We start from the raw sequence: 20,387 nt of genomic DNA on the forward strand, positions 1-20,387 counted from the left end.
CGTACGGCACACAACAAAATCTCGGCGGTACCAGCCTTATAAAACTGGCCGAGATTTTGTTGTGTGCCGTATGTGGCGACGCATTGATACTATGGCGCACAACATATACAAGCCGCGCGCGGTGCCGAAGATAACTTACTTCCCCTCCTTTTACTATGAGTAAGTCCTCGTTACGCTTTTCACATTTTCACAGTGAAGTCTATAATGAGAGACATTAGACAACCTAAACTCCAACCCTGTACTATCGGGTGAGTCCTCTTATCAGGGCCAGATCTAAGGGAGGGCGAGCCGGGTATTCGCCCAGAGCGGCAAAAGTGAATTAATCTCCCAATATCCACCACCCAAGTTTGAGAATTATACCTTCCAACCTACTTCTAGTTGCAAAGTTGAAGTATTTAAGTATTTTACCTACTTAAATATTCCCCCTATTATCCTCCCTCGAAACTAGCTCTGAATGACGTAAGTATATGGTTTTCTTTATGTAAAGGGCGGTGAAGATGTTGTTTGCCACGAGCGGCTAAATAGCTAGAACGGGCTGTACCTCTTATTTCTATTCTTCTTCCCTAACATAATAACCCCCACACCGGTTTCGGTGACGGTGGCCGGTTTCATTGAAACCAAACCAGGTACGCAGGAGTAATTTTATAGTGCCCAAGTGTGTGCGCAGTACACAAGAGACTCTCATAACTCAGTGGGACGGCAGACCGACACGACTGGCGAGAGATCAGGCGCAGGACCGACTTTTTACATGCCCATCCGACGCATAGATCATCTTACTTGTCAGACAATCTAGATGATCAGCCTGCATTGTCCTAACAACACTTGGAAATAACATGTTTCCAACGCGGGAATCGAACCCACGACCTCCGAGTCAAGAGCCACGCTCTTAACCACTAGACCACGCAGGCGTTCCTTAACATAATGTACCATCTGCAGACATATTCATCTTCTTTTTTTTCCTAGCCTATGCTGTCCCACTGCTGGGCAAAGGCCTCCCCCAAGGTATTTCATTGTGCTCGCTCCTGTGTCACCGCTGGCCAGCCTGGCTGGTATGCTTCCAGCTCATCTTTTTCTAGGCTGGCCGGCCGGCCATTATCTTCTTGACTTTCATATATTTTTTTAATTTCCCCAGACAGCGATGGGCGGCTGGCTGAGCTACATCTGGTGGGGCGGCGACCCCGACACACCCAACCCCGTATCCGGCCTCACGCGCCGCGACATCCACGCCGTGAGGACGTCGTGGGCACCAGTGTACAAGGACCCGCTTGGCAATGGCACGGAACTGTTGAGGAGGTGAGGGATAGCTTAATACATTTCAATGAAATTAGCATATGAATATGTTTCCTTGATAAGTTGATACAAGGTGCAAGGACCCACACATTAGCATATGAATAGGTAATGCATATTGCATGGAGCAAGGACCCACTGGCCATTGATTAAATAGTGCAGCTAGGACTGCCAGATTGCCAGAAAAAATTAATGACATTTTAAGAACATCATTTAGCTTCATTACCAACCTAACCAAATGTACCTATTTAAATAGAATGTTATTGCTTTCAATTGAAATCTTAGAAGTCGTACTAGATAACAATACAAGTATCACGTGAGGAAGTTTTTACTAGGTTTTTAGATAGCAATTCGTATCAAAAATATTAAATTAAATCAGGGTAAGTTCAAAGAAAACATAGGATAAGTCCGGATAAGTCAACTTATCACTAAAAAAGTCACTGCTTTTTTTGCTACGGGCATATACGCCATACTGCACTGCAACCGCAAACTGTAGTACCGTAGCTTAGGTACGTGCCGTACTTAACTGTAGTGTAATTTAGCGTTAACTTGAATTATCCGGATTTACCCTATATCCGATCTTACCCTAATTAACTGTTTCACAAGCCCCAAACCTGTAAATAACTAGAAGACATTAAAGCTAGATTATTTCACATTTCAAATTGGTTTCTTCCATTAAAATCAAGTGAAACTAAATCAACCCTCTCCTTTCAAATTGGTAGTTGCTACCATTCAAATCAAGTGATACTAAACAAACCCTTTTCAGACTGTTCACCGCATACCCTGAAACTCGGGAGTTCTTCAAGATGGTGCGCAAACACCCAGAGTCGGAGTGGGTGGGCAACCCACAGTTTACCGCCCACGTCATGAATCTGATGACGTCACTGGACCTGGCCGTCCGCAGCCTCCACCAGCCCGAGGTGGTGGCAGCCATGATGAACAAGCTGGGAGAGTCACACGCGAGACGGAAAATCAAGGAGGAGCATTTCAATGTAAGTTTTTCTTTATAAAAGAAAGAGGAAATGAGCAAACGGATGATGGAAAGCAACTACGTTCGCTGATGGACAAACAAGTCTGTTGCTTCAGGGTTATTGCATGCTTTTATAGCTGCGTTAGGAAGGGCGACCGCCCAGGGCGCCAGATTGAAAGGGACGCTGAAGGCAAACAAAAGGGGCGCCAATTATTTTTTCAGCACGATCAGCCCTGGGCGCCGAAGGAATCTCGCCCAGGGTGCTGGTAATGCTGAAACCGACCCTGCCCGACGAGACACAAAGTGCATTATACTGTGTAATGCAGTTTGTGTCTCGTTGGATTATAATTCATTTACACATGAATTATTTATAAATTATATCCAATAGATAGCCCAAACATAGAGAAAGAGTGCAATATAAGCAGATGCTGAAAATTGCACCATCTCATTCTTTAGCAGGCCCGGATCCAGGGGAGGGCGAGAGGGTGCACTTGCCCCGGGCGGCAAAGATTGGGGGGCGGCCGGAGGCCACCTCCCAAGTCCCAATCTTTTGCCGCTTACTTCACCGCCGCGTGCGCCACCGGTGGCCCAAAGCGCTACCCCGTCAACGTTATTTCACAGAATTCTATCTGATGTTAAAAGACTTGGAGGCGCCCCTTGTCGCGGGGTAAATGGCAATCATAGCATTTTATTAAGTACCAATTGAAAATGCACATTTTTGCTTGGAGGGCGGCAAATTGGGATTCTGCTCCCCCCTTTTTCAAACGTAGATCCGGGCCTGTTCTTTAGTCTCAGAATTCACATCACTGTTATATGTGAATTTTGAGACTGAAACTTATAAGCCGATGCTAACAAAAGTACACCTAATAAAACCTCAACTTTACATTGCAGGGTCTAAAGGACGTGATCGTGAAGATGTTTATCGAGGTGTTACACCTGGACGACGCGACCCTCGGCGCCTGGGGCAAGACCGTGGACTTCTGGTACAAGCACATATTCCAAACACTCAACGCCGACGTAGCCAGATAACCCATAATCTAAGCCTAATTATTAGTAAGCCTGTTCTAGCAAACCGGCATGACCGTAATATAGCGGCCGAATACAGCGGTAAAAGAAGCTAAGTGGCCGTTTCCTAGAAAACGGTACCTACTTCAAGTTTTGCATATTTTATAAACCGTTCATACACCGTTGTAACGTGTTGTAAGTTGTAAAACGGCTGTTTCAAAGGGGTGACGTTTTGAACGGAAATTAAAGCTTACTTTTTAAGTCCGGTCGCTAGATATGGAATTAAGTAATTTGACAAATTTTGCTTTGTGTTTTTCTATTTAGCGCCGTACTATTAGTTACATATAAATATATATTATATCGCTTAGCTATACTTCTCAATGATTGTAGTTTCGTTCATAGTAATAAGATTTTTAAAACTATTATTCCCAAAGATTATTTTATCAATGTTATATTTAAGTATGTTAGACGAATGATTGTTTAAATATATTATACAATCGGAATATAATATTATTAAGTGTAAATATTTGCTTTTGCAATGTTAACCATCAGAGATATTATTGTAAATAAAACATTAGATAGTGTAGTAATATGTACTGGTTTTATTTGCAAATCGACGATTGCTTAGTAAATATTATGAGAACCTATCATTAGAAACAGGCATACAGATGGTATATTTGTTGTCTACTATGAAGATTTAAACTTTAATCCTACCAAATACCAATCTATCTAACTACCTGCGCAATAAGTACTCACTATTTATTCAAATGTAAAAAACGAAGAGTATCGATGTGCAAAAACTGGCAAACATGATTTTGTGTACTATACGGAAAATAATATAAAAACTTGTAGACGTTTCCACGTGTAACCAGTTTGCCGTATAAACACCCAGTTTGGCGCAATACTAGCTGATCATAATACATTATTATATAATAATAAAACGCGTAAGTATGTCTGTCTATCTGCATGCTACCTCTTTCCGCACATCTAAGTGTCTAACTAAACACACTAGGCCGAAAAAACGCGGCCTTTTACGCCTGCAATGTATTTTAAATTACCGATGACACACCCAGGCGCGGTCTGAAGCCGGGGGGTCACAGAGAACATGGTTTTTGAAATATTTTGTATTCCCGATTCATACCGCGGTGATTGGAGTGGTGTGAAACCACTAATTAATTATTTTTTGCTATGGGTGGATTCGGACGACGAATTTAAGCCAATAATTATTGTAACAAACTTTTTTAGTCTCATTTATTTATTTGTACAGGACGTATAGAAAAGTGGTTTCAAAAAGGAATAAAAACTCATTTTTAATAAAGAAATTACATTTCTTTCAAAATCATAAAAAATGGGAAGCTTTAATAATAATAAGGTTTTAATTGCATAAAATCACAATCGTAAATTTTAAATATTCAAAAAGAAAATAATATTTATAAAAATAATTAAAACTATATACTTAATTTTATAAAATCACAGTAAAAAATAAACAAATCAACAAGAATAATATTTAATGTAAGTAAATAAAAAAAAAATTACATAACTGTATAAAATCTTAGTCGAAAAATTAAAATAATCAAAAATAATAAAAAAACAAAGTAGTAAAACAATCAAAAGGAGTAAAATTATTATTATTATAAAGTTAATTTTAAACCCTTAATTTTTCCAGGCAGTGACCGATGGTTATTTCACCCGCTAATAACTCTTTTATGATGTTACCTATTCTTTTAAGTAGGGAACTTTTTACGCCCATCTCGCATATTTTTACTTTAGTTTGGTCTTAAAGACTTAAAATTAATATTTTTGATTTCTTAATTATGTTGAGCTTAACTGTACTTAAAGGAATATGGAATATATAGAACTATCTACACTGCGGTTCGAATCCACTAATTCAAAAACAGGTCTTCTCTGTTTCGAGCCGCGGTATGAATCGGGTAATTAAAAAACAATCCTTCGCTGTTTCGAACCGCGGTTCGAAAAACTGTGGTGTGAACCAGCGACAGACCCATTTACACATTTAGACGCAGCGCAGACGACAGACTATCCGTGACGCACTTTTTAGTCCGTGGAAATAGAACGTATGCAATTAAATGCAGTAACGTCTGCGCTGCGCGTCGTGTGCGTTACTGCACCTACTGTAAATTCGCTTAGCTCCATATGAACTCGGCTCCTATAGAATCCAGGTGATGCTGCAGCAGCATCATGCAAAAATTTATTGGTTATCTACGTCTTACTAGTTGTCGCAATTAAAATGAGCCCAAACACGAAAGCATTGCTCTAAGTTGGTGAGGAGTTGGGTATCCTATTGATTACCAGGTGATGCTGCAGCACCAGGTCAACATCCCATTAATGTGTAAATATTCATAAACGTCACGAACTAGAATGCAATAAAGCCCACCAAACGACTGCAAGTTGCTAATCGGTCCTTCACGAACCAGATGAACCGCGATTTTTCAGCACGGAGCAGGCTGATCATGATGAACTATAGCTAAGAACACTCTCAATTAAGTCAGCTTTCAAACAAAAAAACTAGATCAAAATCGGTCCACCCGTTTGGATGCTACGATGCCCCAGACAGACAGACAGACGGACGGACAGACAGACAGACAGACAGACAGACACGTCAAACTTATAACACCCCTCTTTTTTGTCGGGGGTTAATGATATTACGGTGCGATGCGATGCGAAACTGCGAAATTTTGTGTGGGAAGTGGGAATACTAGAGGAAAGGTGCTCTTGTCTAAATAAAACACGCAATTTTAATTTTTTTTTATTTTTTTTACAATTAATCAGATAACATACATATCAAACCAGCCGAAGTATGGCTAAACCCATTTATTATCTAAACTTACGAACAATACAAGAAATTGATACATCTCAAATTCGCCTTACAATTAAATATATAGATATATTATTATATATGCATCCACTCTACATATAATCTACAAGCTACTTATCATAATCTAAGTTTGCATAAATTCAAAGTAAATATGCCCAAAAGAAGTATTGTTCAACTATGAATATACATATAACTTTTTGGCAATTAATTGAGTATCATTTCTGTGCATAGCAAAATTAATTTTCTTTAACATGTAACTTAGATCTTATTTATAAAGAGGCCACAAATATAACATACGTTTCTGTCGTCAGTTCGATTACATAGGGACTTTTGTTAAACATTATTGCCTATACTATAAACGTTACTCCTATGAAATGTAAGAAAAATATTCTTACTCGATAACTGAATTAGCCTAGCAGTGCTGTGCAGTAGTCAGGTGCACCGTTGTGCGTAGACGTTGCGTACACTTGCGCTGCCGGCCGTACGTGCGGGCGAGCGGGCGTGCGGGCGTGCGAGCGTGCGTGGCGCCGCACTGCCCCGCCCCGCCCGGCGTACGGCACGCACTTACCATACAACACTTCACATAATGATCAAAACAACTATATGTCATCTACATAAAACTTTCTCCAAATGTTTTTATATTAAAATATCTACTTATTGTAACTTCTAATTAGTTACAGCCAACTTTACAAATAATTGATACATTAGACTCTCAAATAGATCTCTACTAACTATTATTAATGGTAAAAAATAAAGAATAAAATACTTCTAAACATTGCATTTCAATCACATAAGGTTTAGTATAATTATACAATAATAACATCTTTTTAAAACCCGAACATAAGTGTTATAAGAACATTGATATCGTTGAGTTCTGGAATGGAAAATAGCACACTTAAATTCACTAACAGTTACACTTACATAATAATTATTGTTCTGTTTTGTTTGTAAAATACATTGCTTTAATGTCGATTAAGAAAAATAATAACAATAAAAATATATCAACTACTATTATACGCCGACATACTTAACGTAACTTAAGAGAAAGTTAATACGGTGTAGTACCAAATAATAGTGCAGCCGATAAGTACGAGGAAGAACGTCGTAGGCTTCGAGTCGTGAGGTTACTGACGAGGTATATAGACATAGTTAACGTCGACCGCTGCGGCGCGGCCGGCGCCTGCTTCTCTTATTTGGTACGTGAAGATAGGGACAACGAGTCGATCCAAAACATTTCCTCTACTCACACGAACGTACTCCTGCCGACGAACAATACGGCCACAGAGACGGCCGTTAACTCGGCTTCGGAGTAGCGTTCGCGTAAATAAATCTAAGTATTCCGAAACATTAAACTTTGGTTGTATATCAATACAAATATGGCTCCTCCGTAACTCGGCTACGCGATATTACCCGATAACTGGAAAATGTTGTACATTCGATTATATCAATTGGCTATTTAGGAATATGTGAACAGTTCATTTCGCTTACACGTTAGTTACGGAACAATACCAATCCTTAAAACTATTTAATTTATAATACAAGCGAGCGACTCGTGCTTCCTACGATAAACTGAGACGCAACTGACGACACTAGACATTATGAAGAGTTAAAATAATTAAAAATAAATTACACACAGGAAAAATCAAGGAACACGACAGCAATCATATTGCAAATACATTTGTACTACATAAAAATTAATACACAACCTTTTGCGCGAAATGAATTAAGGCTCAGGGCCCGCAGGCGGATTTTCGACTCACTGGATAATTTGACAGCCGCCCTTCGCTCGTCCCGACTCCCAAATTATTACAATAAATAAAAAATCCTCGCTACAATGCTAACTACTCGACAACATCCCCCTATCGTCGCCAAGCGTAGAACTGTTTTACCATTATGTTCTGTGATGCTGTTGAAGCGCCATCTAGCGGCAGAGAACGTCAAACGTCATTTCAGTATTATGCTGATCGGTAAAAGAGTTGACGCGCAAGACTCCAACAGGGGAACGCGTGTAAATACCCGCATTAGGCCTTCTGAAACAGGTGACAGGGACAGATTACATTATCCCTTACAATTGTTACACAATATTACAACATACAGTACCTGTTTCAACTTTAATACTACGTTAAGAAATAAAATCTCCACTAGAGATTTACAAAGTCTATTGATAAAATGTTTTTAATATTACGTTACTGAGAATTACCAATATTTAGAGACGAAACGGCTTAAACCTATCACTTATCGACGTATAAAACTATTGATTACCTTTTTATTGATAGTAAATTTAACGTCACTGAAATACTTCTAATCTACGTTGTACTTTAACTCAAAGGTGGTACCAAAAATATATTTTATCATAAAAAACAACGCCAATCGTTAATATTTAGAGAGATGTCGTACGAACTACGAATACTATAGGCGATTAAGTTATTTCTCCGTTATTATGTTAACTTAGGGACTTCATAAAAACCTAACAGGAGGGGTCGCGGATATGAATTACAACGAAACGATACGAATAAGAAATGTTAGACGATATGCAACGTTAAGATCAAAATTACAAACGAAATTCAACTGACATCGGTGGTATTCAGCAAACGTTCAGTCTGTTGTCTATGGGAAAGCGATGTCACCACATTCCACCGCACAAAGTCACGATGGCCAACTCTTAGTCATGACGGCTAACTCGTAGTCACGACGGCTAAATCGTGGTCGCGATGGCTAGTTACCGGCCGATCTGACTTCGTGAAATGGAATATGTAGTAGGGTCAACACCACTATACTCTTAAAATTACTCTTAACAGCGCAAAATATAACAAGCTAATTGCACAATATGATTACATGATTTAAAAACGTATCATAAGCATGGAAGCATATTTCCACAAGATCAGTCAGAATTAAGTAGATTTTTTTTGTTTTTTTTTTATTTTTTACAAAAATAATATTTTGAGTAACAAGCAAACGCTTTCTAATGTTAAATTTGTATACATTTTATTGCAATAAAAATTAAAAAGCTATGTAAAAATAACAGAAATAAATCTGTGGTAAGGCAAAACGTTTATTTACAATTTACATTCGAGTCAGTGGCGTCGACCCCACGGGAATACTAGTGTTCACTAAAACACATCAACACACAAATTAATAAAACACTCGTTCATAAATCAAAGAGTTTGAGCGAAAAATGACTCGCGTACGGCGTACGGCGTACGCGCTAAAGTTAAAAAAATATGCGAAGCAGTTACGTCTCGGCGGCGGCGCACGGCACCGTGAAACATCTAATAAAATAAATATTTTATTCATCTGACTCCCTGGATAATATTAAAAATATTTTCTTAATCACAGATATCAGTCTGTTAAAATTTAAATTAAGTATATTTTCAGAATTGGATCAAACGCTCCCTTTTTCACTTACATAGGGTTATTTTTTTTTATTCAAGTACAAACAAGGTACAATAGTGACTAACGTAACACCGCAGAGTATCGTTCGGACGCCGATCCTACTCTGTGCTTCTTGTGAATTGGTCGTTGGTGCGCTTTGTGGGGGCGGGGCTGCGTGTGGAGCGGGCGTCGTGCGTCTCTTTCCCCGGCGTACGAGTAAAGAGAGACATACGATGCGCAAATAGATGTTGAAAACGTGATGTTGTAACAATACCACTTTCCGAGAGCGGGCCAAACGCGAATCAACGTAGGTAAATAAACATGAACATGTATTATATTGTCGCGCAGCGTTTAGCGTCCGCCCTGAGAAGCGGCGACACGCAAGATGGCCGCCGCACACGCACCCCGCGACGTCGCGAGGACTTCGACGCGGGCTCGCGCGAACGGTAAACAAACTCCACAGGTACAAAAGAGATCTAACGAAAGGATAATACAACTAGGACTTTATTAGGATACGAATAAAATTATGCTCGATAACAAAAAGTCGTTAAAGCGATGTACGAATGCGAGAGAGACTAGAGAAGCGGTGTGCTGTGATGCGCAGCAGGAGTCTACTGCATCAATTACTTCGCTGGGGTGGGTCGCACACGCTCTCCAACGAGACAAATGCGAGATAACCGACTATACTACGGCGTCGGCGTGCGGGCCACTAGACCCGGCACGCTCGGGCCCGAACGCGACTATCTGAGTACGCCAATCCCGTCGTAAATCATTCCCTCTCCTTCATACGCACGAGGGACACGGATAACAATATTCAACGAAGGCTCAACCGTAGCCCAGACGGTCGCGCGCGAGCCGTACTGACCTACGATAGATAACATTACAATATATACGGCGGCTAAAAATATTCTCAGCAATCACATTTATATTACCAAATAGAGAATTTAGCTTACTACGACATATTAATCGATGGCCCTCTGTTTACACGTAAAGTCACTCAGTACAATTATTATTTTAAGTTGCGCGCGTCCACGAGAACACGCTTCGTCTTACGGCTACTATATACCGATAATACAAAAATCCATTCGCTATAATTAAGGTAAATTTTAGATACTTTAAACGCTAAAATGTATAATATGAAACATCCTAAATAAACTCTGATATTACAATTTTAGGCGTTAGCTCAAATATATTCTCGAGTGACTACGACGAATGAGAAATAAATGCAATATTATAATACTACCCGGCCGTCGCTCGCGGGGCTCCAAGCTGCCCGGACCGCCGGAGCCGTATTTGGTATTATCGCACCACGGAACGAGACTAGAGGCCGACCCCGCCCTAAGGAAGACTAGTTGCACGCGATCACCTGACCACCGCCGACTGCGAACTGTCGCTGTCCGCCGGACACTCGCAGTTAGTTCCCAATCGCGCCGCTAGAGGCGCTGAAACCGATCCGAGTCATCACGGCGCAAGCGACAAATCCCACTCAGCGTCTGTACCGAGACGTCGACGTTAACGTACAAAAACATTACGAGCAAACACAACAAATTGAACCTCAAATCAAAAGGTCCTTCCACCGACACCGGTCCGGATCGACTAACATATTGGTCCCTACGAGAGTCCAGCGGCGGCTGACGCCGAGATCCACTGACGATCGTACCCCACCGTCGATAATAACGTCTTAAACAAATTAATCTATGTATCACATAAAATTCGACATTCAAAAGAACGAGGATGTCCGGGGTTTTGTGCTTCGGTGCTCGATCGACGGAGCAGCCCCGGTGGGTTGACGGGAGGAGAGACGTCGAGACTACACGCGGACGAACCGAGCGAAATGCCGGAGCAGCTTGGAAGTAAATGGCTCATTTGTACGAGTACGTTTGCGGTTTGTGATGTCGCCGAGTGCGGCCGGCGCTTTGGCTTGGTGCGGCGCGCGGCCTCCGGGCCGATGCCGATGCGCTCGATGGCTTAACATCATGAAAATAACCCAAATAAATAGATAAAAATATTTACACGGTATATATAATATATAAAATGTCGATTGATGTCATAACACTTATAATAAAAAGTAAAATAGCTAAGCTCATATATGTTTACACAAGGCGAGCGGTGCCTAGCGCACAGTTCATTACTCGTCCAGTTCCCGAGAAAACTGCACCTGCCGTCGTGCCGGGTAACCGTACCACACTTCATTGAGGCACAATCATTGGTTTTTATTCATTGCTTTTCTATTTTTTACGATTTTTTATTTTTAAGTTTTTTTTTTATTTTTTTTTTACATTTTTTACGTTTTATTAATTTTATTATTTATATTCTTACATTTTACGTCTATGATAATCGTTATATATAATTACTTTTAGGTACGTAAATTTACTCTAAATAACAGAAACGAGTCACGAAAAAATGTTAGAAAGTGAAAGCGAAAAGCGTATTAAAATCTTTTAAGAATATAATTTCACATTATATACATACTACATTTAAGTGTAAGGTATAAATATACAACAACGTAATAATAACACAGACTAAATTGCACGTGGCGCAATCGTGTGCAGGAAAGAATGCAGTCCTTGAACCGAGAGGAGATTCCGTTGGCGGCGCTAGCGCCACTCTCACAACCTACGTGCGGGCGCGCCGCTCGCCGCGTGCGCGCGACGCCGAGCGGGCGGGGCTGCGGGCACACGAGCGTGCGCGCCGCACACACCTAACACCGCTACACCACAACGCTTATATTATGTCTCTTTATTATACTCATTAAGTACTGATTACGTTAACTGACTAACTTCAAGGCATGACTTCTTTCGTCTTTAATCTATGGACAACATACTCTACGGGGCACTGGATACTTATACTTTCGTTACTCATGTCTTTTTTCACCTCTTGAAAATACGAAAACTTTTATAAAAATTAACTTCTTTTTATTTATCTATTTTATTGCTGTACTAAATTCACGTTACGACCGGACTTACGGCATGAGGCATCCTGCGTCGATTTGGACTTAACGCCGTTTACAAATTATACTTTATAAATTTTCCTATATCAAAACGATACGAAACGACGACCCACACACGAATTGAGCTCGACAACGGTAGAATTGACAGGAGGCATGTAGTAACGCGTGCGCTGTTGCATAGATGTAACACGAACGTTTTAGGAACATCAGATCAATAACCCGTACCGAAAACTAATTTCAAATTAATTTGGAAGATATGTCTCAGCAGAGATGCGATCGGTCACATTCCAAACATAATATCTTTGATACACATTCTTTGGCACCAAACGTTTACGTCGCGTCGGTCGACACGTGGGTTCTCGTCTAGGCAAATAATCGAGTTTCGCGCGGTGACTAGTGCCTCCGGCGGGCGGCGGGCGGGCCGGGGCACGGCAACGGAACGTGCAGACGATGAGATGACTTCGCCGGCGCCGCGGCGGTCGGTCACGATCACTGATAAACATCAAGACGAAATGCTAAATATCTTCTATTTGAACACATACAGAGAAACATTTAACGCTAGAACTACAGGTCCGAAGCGGTCGAAGAGTCCAAACGCACGAATATCCCAACCTCGCAATCGACTAACTTACTAGATAAATTTGTGAAGAGTCCTCGAGCGCGAGACCCGATAAGGTACAGCAATCACTTACAGCTAACTTAGCACTACGTCGTTATCAAGATCACTGGAAGATGCTCAAAATACCACACACGTCCGCGTACTCGGCGACGGTCGCGCCCGCGCAGCGGCGCAGCCGGGCCCGGGCCGACCCCGCATATGGTAATGATATATTTTGGCAGAGTATCTCTGTGGCACACCATCAATAAATTAAAGAGTAAATAAAATTGTAAATAAATTTTTTCATCGTAACGAACATTTACAAGTGCGATCGTTGCCGTAAAATATCAGTAGTACGCTTAAGAAACTATCGTAGGACTTAGGTGTACGCTTAAGCTAAGTTGATGTAATACCGAGAGACCTACCGCTACAAGTATATTATTAACAGAATATCTAAAGCATATGTCACTTTGAATAACGTTCAAATTGAGCCTATAGAAAATACCACAAATCTTTTATTAAATAGATATTGATATGGCTAAATTTAAGTTAGAACTTTATCCTTAACTATACACAAAAGTGTAATATTTAAATTACCGTCAATTATAGTACTTTATAACACTTCTCACAAATGTATGTAATATAAAATGATAAAACAATTTTCAATTTAATATATTAGATTACCCTTACATTAGTCGTATAATCTAGTTAATAATCGTTTCATATATTAAACATAAAGTGGCACTTGAATCACAAATACTGGAAAAAATTTGGGGAAAACTCGACTACGACGAGGGCGGTCGCGACTCTCTTCTCCAATAAAATAGATTATATCCTTACATTAGGCAAGATACTTTACATCACAGGACCCCGGCGCCCGCCGCTCGCCCGCCGGCTCCCATCTCAGACTATGCGGCTTAAAGGAATTTATCTCTACAAGAATGCACTTCGAATCTCATCGATTACAATTTTTTTGTTTATTTTTATAAAAAATTACAAACTAATTATAAAATCTTTGTTAGTAGGGCGAAATGCACTTACACTTTTATTGCTGAATAAAAATATCACTACTGGAAAACGAAGGCTCAACGCGCATGAGAATTTTAAACAGAATAAATAATTAAAATACGAGACGGTACAATAAAACCACAAATAAAAAAAACACGAAAGAAACTCGGAACGTAATCGCCCGGCGCGAAACAGCAACATCCGCCGGGCGCAACAAAATAAATACAGACTAAAATAAGGCCACGGGGCGAGTGACTGAGGTAGCCCGCGACGCATCTACTCTACATCCCATAGCTTACGTTATTTGGTAAGATCCGGGGGGTGCGGGCGGCGCGCGCGCGTCACACCCGCGCCCGCCGCCCGCGCCCCCTCTCCAGCTATAACCTCCGTACATTATATGTCTGCCGTTGTATATAATTCTTATTTACACTAAGTAATCTACATGAACACTTACGACACAGTAGATAATAGTATTGTGGACAGTCGGCTACCGCGGCCGCGGCGCGTCGCGCGGCGACGAGGCGCGGCCGGTACCACGTGACTAGGCGAATAAAATTAGTCCGACCCCGTACGGGGGCCGGTGAAGCGTAATTACACTAGACGCGGGGGGCTGAGGGGGGAGGGCGCTTAGATGGCCTCGCCGCCGAGCAGGTCCGGCGGCAGGAACGAGTTGAGCGACGACGGCGTGCCGCGCTGCTCGTGCTGCTCCGGCCACAGGCTCGGGAAGCCGCTGCCCCAACCGTCCTAAATAACATAACAGTGTAAAAATAGATCCTACATAGTGGGTTTCGACTCAATTTTTAAATCATATTTAAAGTTGGAAAAAAAATTATCACTATAAGGGAGATCGCAGACGACACGCTTTTTGTTTGATCGAGTCTGCGGCGCCCATACAGTCGGCATGGCCGCGCCATGCAGTAAATATCATATAGCCGTTGGCTGTCCGCTGTCGCTGCTCCGTCAATAAGTGCTATAAGTTATAACTGACCGGGAAGCCATCGCGACGTGGCCAATGATGTTACCATGGTAACGGCCAAGCAAAGTCAGGCGCCTCTAAGTCACTGCAAAGCGCTGTTTTTCTTAAAGGTAAAAAAGCGCTTGCAGCGACGTCTTCCGACGCTCGGGAAACACGGTCGTTGCCGAAAACTTACGAAAATTTCTATGCGCATTATCACTTTGGGAGCACTGTAGCATGCTGTGACATCAAAATTAACATGTAAATGAAATTAATTGAAAATAGCACTGTTGCAAACTACTGTTTGATAATGAGTTTTCTGTAAAGCCGTCATACCTTGGAGCCGCCGCTGCGCCAGCCGCCGCCGCCGCCGGAGCCGAGGTGCTGCAGGATCATCTGCACCTCGGACTCGGCGGGCGACTCCGCGAAGATCGTCGTGTTGCTCAACACGCAGTTGTTGAGGGCCATCTGAGCCTGTTATACATTTACCATTACTCATTAGTATCGAGAAAAATCCAAGTTATTATCAATAGGGAAGACGCATATTATTAGGCTTCAGTCTCGAAATCAGCGGACAGCGTGGCGGGGAAAGATATTATAATGACTTAAGAAATACTTGGTACAGTATCCCACCAAACAAAGATTTCATGGTGCCAGACTGTATAATGAATATTATGCCAAACTCTACACAAGATGTCCCAACCAGTACACACTTCCAGTCCCATTCTAATTAATAGCATAATTTTAACAATGCAGGCTTTAATCAAATGTCTTCCTTTTGTGTCTAATGATGGTAACATGTTTTCCACTTCCCTTTGATTATCTTGGTTTTATAAACCCTAAATTGATAAATTTGTAAGTAAATATGTCTGATGTATCTTATCACAAAGATAAGATAGGAAGTTTATTAACAAAATGATTCACTTTATATGTGTTGTGTTGTTACTAGACATTTTATATTACATTTTGTTCCTTTATGTATAAAATTTAAGGCCCAATTCCACCAACAACTGCTAAAGTTAATGCTTAAGACTGCGTTTCCACTGATGCGGAGCGGAGCTTAGCTGTGCCGAATTGACCAATCACCATGCTCGAAATCTTCGCTGTCATTCCGCTGGAATAGCACGATTGGTCAATTCGAGCACCGCTAAGCTCCGCTCCGCTCCGCTTCAGTGGAAACGCAGCCTTAATTAGTAACATGTTACCTCTTTCGTTTTTTTTATTAATGAAAGAGAAGACATGACATTTTAACAAGCTAACACAAACAAACGTTGGTGAAATTGGGCCTAAGGGTCAATTTGGTGTCTATTTATTATTATTATCGTTGTCTTACCTTAGCAGCTTCCTCGCGAGTAGAGTAGCGGGCCAAAGCCAGACCCTGGTTCAGGTAGAGATGGAAGTTTTGCAGAGGCCCATGTTGCAGACAGAGCGTCTTCAGCGTCGATCCATCGATCTATGAAAACGTTTATTTTAGTAATCAATCCCGATTTCCAGGTGTATAAAACTAAAACTTTACGGGCTCCCACACAAAACTGCGAATTCGCATCGCATCGCAATGTCATTCTTAGTATGAGTTTTGTTGAAGATTTTTGCGATGCGATGCGAATTTAAAGTTTTGTGTGGGAGCCGTTAGACGTATTGTTCCTTTCGTGTTTTATGTAATTACTTTTGTCGTCCTGATGGTAGTCACAACATCACACTACTGAAACCTTTATTCAAGAGCCTTTATTCAAATTGCATTTCATAATTTTGACAGGAAAGTAAGAATAATAATTAAATGTTTGAGGTTAAGTATAGCGCCGCTTAGTAATTAGTATTATGGCGTTAAAATGTTACAAGCGCACGCAAACAGCGCTGCACAACCTGCACTATCCATATACATTATAGATACTAAGGGCCTGTTTCACCACTTCCTGATAAGTGTTGGATAGACTATCCGCAACTTATCTAACAGATAAAGTATGGAGTATCTATCGGATAAGTTGTGGATAACCTATCCGGCACTTATTAGGTGGTGAAGCCCTAAGTATTAGCATGACTGGTGAGACATGTTCAATACTTAAGGAGAGTACTCGGTACCTTAATTTTCGACCACATTTCCCTTTAAATAAAAGAATCATGAAATCATAGTACGAAGCTTACCTGAGCAGTGAGGTTCTTCAGCAGGAGCCATGTGGACGCCTGCCAGGCGGGCACGGCGCGGGCGTTGCCGTGGTGCTGCGGCCACTTGTTGAGGCCGGGCGGCGCGGGGCGGGGCTTGGAGCCCCACGCGTCCCCGGGCTTCAGCCCGCTGGCGCTGGTGGCCGGGGGGGCGTAGCTCCAAGTGGACGAGGAGAGGCTGCGCTCCCCGCCCGGCGGAGACGTCTTCCCGCTCAGCATGTCCGTGTCCTTGATAGCGGTCAGAGACAGCGGGGACCGGCCTACCGAACCGGGAGTCATCGCAGGGTCGTCTTCGACATTCTTCATCTGGTTACCCTAGGTTTATATCATGTTTAAAATAATTGATATTCAGAATATGCTTATCTAATTATTGTTTTGTATTAATGAACATGCTCTTTTTATCCTTCCTTGTCTCGTCCTTATTATAAATTGTTTACTACAATCTATATTTTCCTAGTTATAGAAGATTTTACACTTAATAACAATTATTAAAACATAATACCTAACTTACATGTTCCTTACTTTGTAGAATCAAACTGATATTTCATTTGTAACACTATTAATTCAGAATTTTATCCGAATTCATTTGCTGCAAACTTAGGATGACCTCAATAATAGAAACACTTACAATCTAATCACTATTTTTTTCACACTTTATTTTTTTCCATGATTACAAAGATCTCATCATCAACTAACCTTCCAAGGCTTGCCGGGCTCGAACTCCGGCACCAGGTCGTATACAGGGGGGTGTGAGGGGTGCGCCGGCCACGCGTCCTTGCCGTCCGCCACGTCGGCCCCGCCCTCGCCCCACCCCTCGCGACCCACGCCCCATGTGCTAGAGAGAGGTGTGTTATTGTATTCATGTACTATCAGAGAAATTGATTCCCAGGCAGGTGTCGTATACGTAGTCAAACCCAGCCGACGGATCACGATTAACATTTATAGTTTGTGCGTTCTAAGATGATATGGGTGACAGTTTTCACGTACCTTACTACGGGTTTTTTTTTTTTACAAGAAAACAAAAAAAATCAAAATGGAATAAATTATATTCCATCTACAAAAACAAATGTTTCCTATAATAATTGTAAATGAATAAAAATGAAAAGATGCTAAATGCTAACTTATTAATAAAAATTATAAATATTAACTGTGAAATAGGAGTATAAAATTGTTGTTACGAAAAAATTTGAAAAATGTCATATGCATGAAACGAAACTTATGTCAATAGAGATTGACTCTGTTGAATCGAAATCAAATCGATAAAAAAGGGCGGCCATCTTAAATCGCCGGCACCACTGAAATGTCAATACGAAATCGATAATTTTGATTGCAATTCCTTTACGAAGTGATTCGATATTTTTAAACTATCGATTAATTTTTGTTAGGTAACTTCCCTACTATTGTCAATCATAATGTGTCACGCATATCATCATAAAACGCACAAACTATAACATAGAATTGACATAATCCGATCAAATGACGTTGGTCTGTCACTGCCTAGGAATCATTTTCCTTGATGGTACATCAATATGCTAACAAGTCTTGACAATGTTTTTTTCGCTTTATATCGACATTACAACCGAAAACCAAAAGCAAGCAAACCAAAATGATGTTTCATGAGTTGATACCTAAATAAATTCTACTTGAGTGGTTAACTTATAGTCTAGACTTCTTGAAGATAAGGATTTGGCTTCAACACCAACATCATTAAAGAATGTTACGTTTTGATATTTCTTAGCTTTTATTTGGCATTTCTGTGACATATTTTGTAACTTCTATACTTGCAACGTCAATAAGAAAGTTGCACTTGCAACGTTAACGCCTCCGTGGTCTAGTGGTACAGAGCGCGGCTCTTGACTCGGAGGTCGTGTTTGGTTAGGACAATGCAGGCTGATCACCTGATTGTCTGACAAGTAAGATGATCCATGCGTCGGATGGGCATGTAAAAAGTCGGAGAGAATGGATACATACGAGTCAGGCTGCAGTCCAATCTGGTTGAGTGGTGGGCTGGTGGTGGATTTGGCTGTGCCTGGGGCACGGCTGAAGTCAGTACCGTCACCGTCCTTGTCCAGGGATGGCAACTTCCATTGGTTTAGTCTTGATTGTTGATTGCCAGCACCATATCCCTAAGTAAATAACAGGTAAACTTATAAGATTCTCTGCTGCTATCAATTTTTTTTTATTTACCTTTACACAAGAACAAAAAACATAAGATTGTATTAGGACCGAGAACATAGGTATGCAACGCCAGAGGATTTATAAATGTAGCTTCCGTCGTTAAGTTCCGTATATTCTAGACTATTTACTAAGCAAAAATGTTGGCCAAGAAACACTTACTGATTGTGAGTCTTTAGAGATTCCCATGTCACTGAAGTTGCTCTGCAGAGTGTTGAGAGGGTCGTGGCTCTGCTTGAACAAGTCGCTGCCTCCAGTCTGCTGCTTCATGTACAGCGCTTGCTGAGTCGCGATCTGGTTCTGTATTCAAATTTAAGATAAAAATGTAGTCCACATTTTTACAATACCATATTTTCATAGAACTAAGATAAAAATAAATACTAAGATAAATATAAATTGTATGATTTATCAGAGCCCATTTTGAAACCCTTCCCCTAAAGTTAAAGACTCCTAAGGCTTGTAAAATTTTATTCTGCTAAGTTGAGAGAGTGATTTCCCGGAAGATTAACTCAAGAATACTGTAATTTATTTTCATAATTAAACTTTCTTTATCTTACTTTATACATTGAAATTAAAAGTTACAAATTAATTTTAAACATTAGTAGCAAAAGTATAAAGAAGTAACTACTTTGTAATAGTTTTACCTGTAAAGCAGTAATCTGCTGCTTGGCTTTGGAGATCTGCACGGAGCACTGCAGAGCGAGTGAAGAGTTGGCCTTCGATATCGCAATGGTGTGTTGCTGCACAAGTTGCTGCAGCACCTTGATCTAAGAACGACGTTTGATTAACATCAAAAATAGATGACTGGTTAATTCAATCGATGTTACACTTCTGAAACAGGTTAGTTGAAGTTTTAAGGGCAATTTATACTAGCACAGAGTCGAAGCGCATCGAAGCTAATTATTACCAAAAACTGCGGGGCTAAAACGGTCACATAGCAATTTCTCTCAATCAATTCAGCAAAGGAATTGTCAAAACTGTCAAACTGACAAATGTCAAATTAGTACGAATTACTAAAATGCGACAATGAACGTGGGCGGGGGGGCTGCTTTTTGTATGATGACAGCGTTA

General features: G+C 40.9%; 2 protein-coding genes across 8 annotated transcripts in view; one reads left to right on the forward strand and one right to left on the reverse strand.

Annotated features, from left to right (window-relative positions):
* The window catches only part of LOC121732479 (cytoglobin-like), a 42,629-nt gene extending 26,463 nt beyond the window's left edge, over positions 1-16,166 (forward strand). For 2 of the 3 annotated variants that reach the window (XM_042122369.1, XM_042122367.1), the window contains exons 2-4: positions 1,133-1,293; positions 2,054-2,279; positions 3,149-3,848. In XM_042122369.1, the coding sequence (XP_041978303.1) occupies positions 1,139-1,293; positions 2,054-2,279; positions 3,149-3,286 (519 nt within the window). In that variant the 5' untranslated portion in view covers positions 1,133-1,138 and the 3' untranslated portion in view covers positions 3,287-3,848. Of the gene's footprint in view, positions 1-1,132; positions 1,294-2,053; positions 2,280-3,148; positions 3,849-5,298; positions 5,306-16,154 lie in introns of those variants that run through there. The other variant, XM_042122368.1, reaches the window with a different exon arrangement.
* The window catches only part of LOC121732478 (protein Gawky), a 29,467-nt gene continuing 16,931 nt past the window's right edge, over positions 7,852-20,387 (reverse strand). For all 5 annotated transcript variants that reach the window (XM_042122365.1, XM_042122366.1, XM_042122362.1 and 2 more), the window contains 8 exons: positions 19,961-20,083; positions 19,479-19,616; positions 19,113-19,267; positions 17,838-17,976; positions 17,124-17,456; positions 16,315-16,434; positions 15,318-15,455; positions 7,852-14,770 (listed from right to left, as the gene is read on the reverse strand). In XM_042122365.1, the coding sequence (XP_041978299.1) occupies positions 14,654-14,770; positions 15,318-15,455; positions 16,315-16,434; positions 17,124-17,456; positions 17,838-17,976; positions 19,113-19,267; positions 19,479-19,616; positions 19,961-20,083 (1,263 nt within the window). In that variant the 3' untranslated portion in view covers positions 7,852-14,653. The remainder of the gene's footprint in view (positions 14,771-15,317; positions 15,456-16,314; positions 16,435-17,123; positions 17,457-17,837; positions 17,977-19,112; positions 19,268-19,478; positions 19,617-19,960; positions 20,084-20,387) is intronic.

This window comes from Aricia agestis, chromosome 12 (assembly GCF_905147365.1).
Source record: "Aricia agestis chromosome 12, ilAriAges1.1, whole genome shotgun sequence".
In the NCBI taxonomy this organism is placed as follows: domain Eukaryota; kingdom Metazoa; phylum Arthropoda; class Insecta; order Lepidoptera; family Lycaenidae; genus Aricia; species Aricia agestis.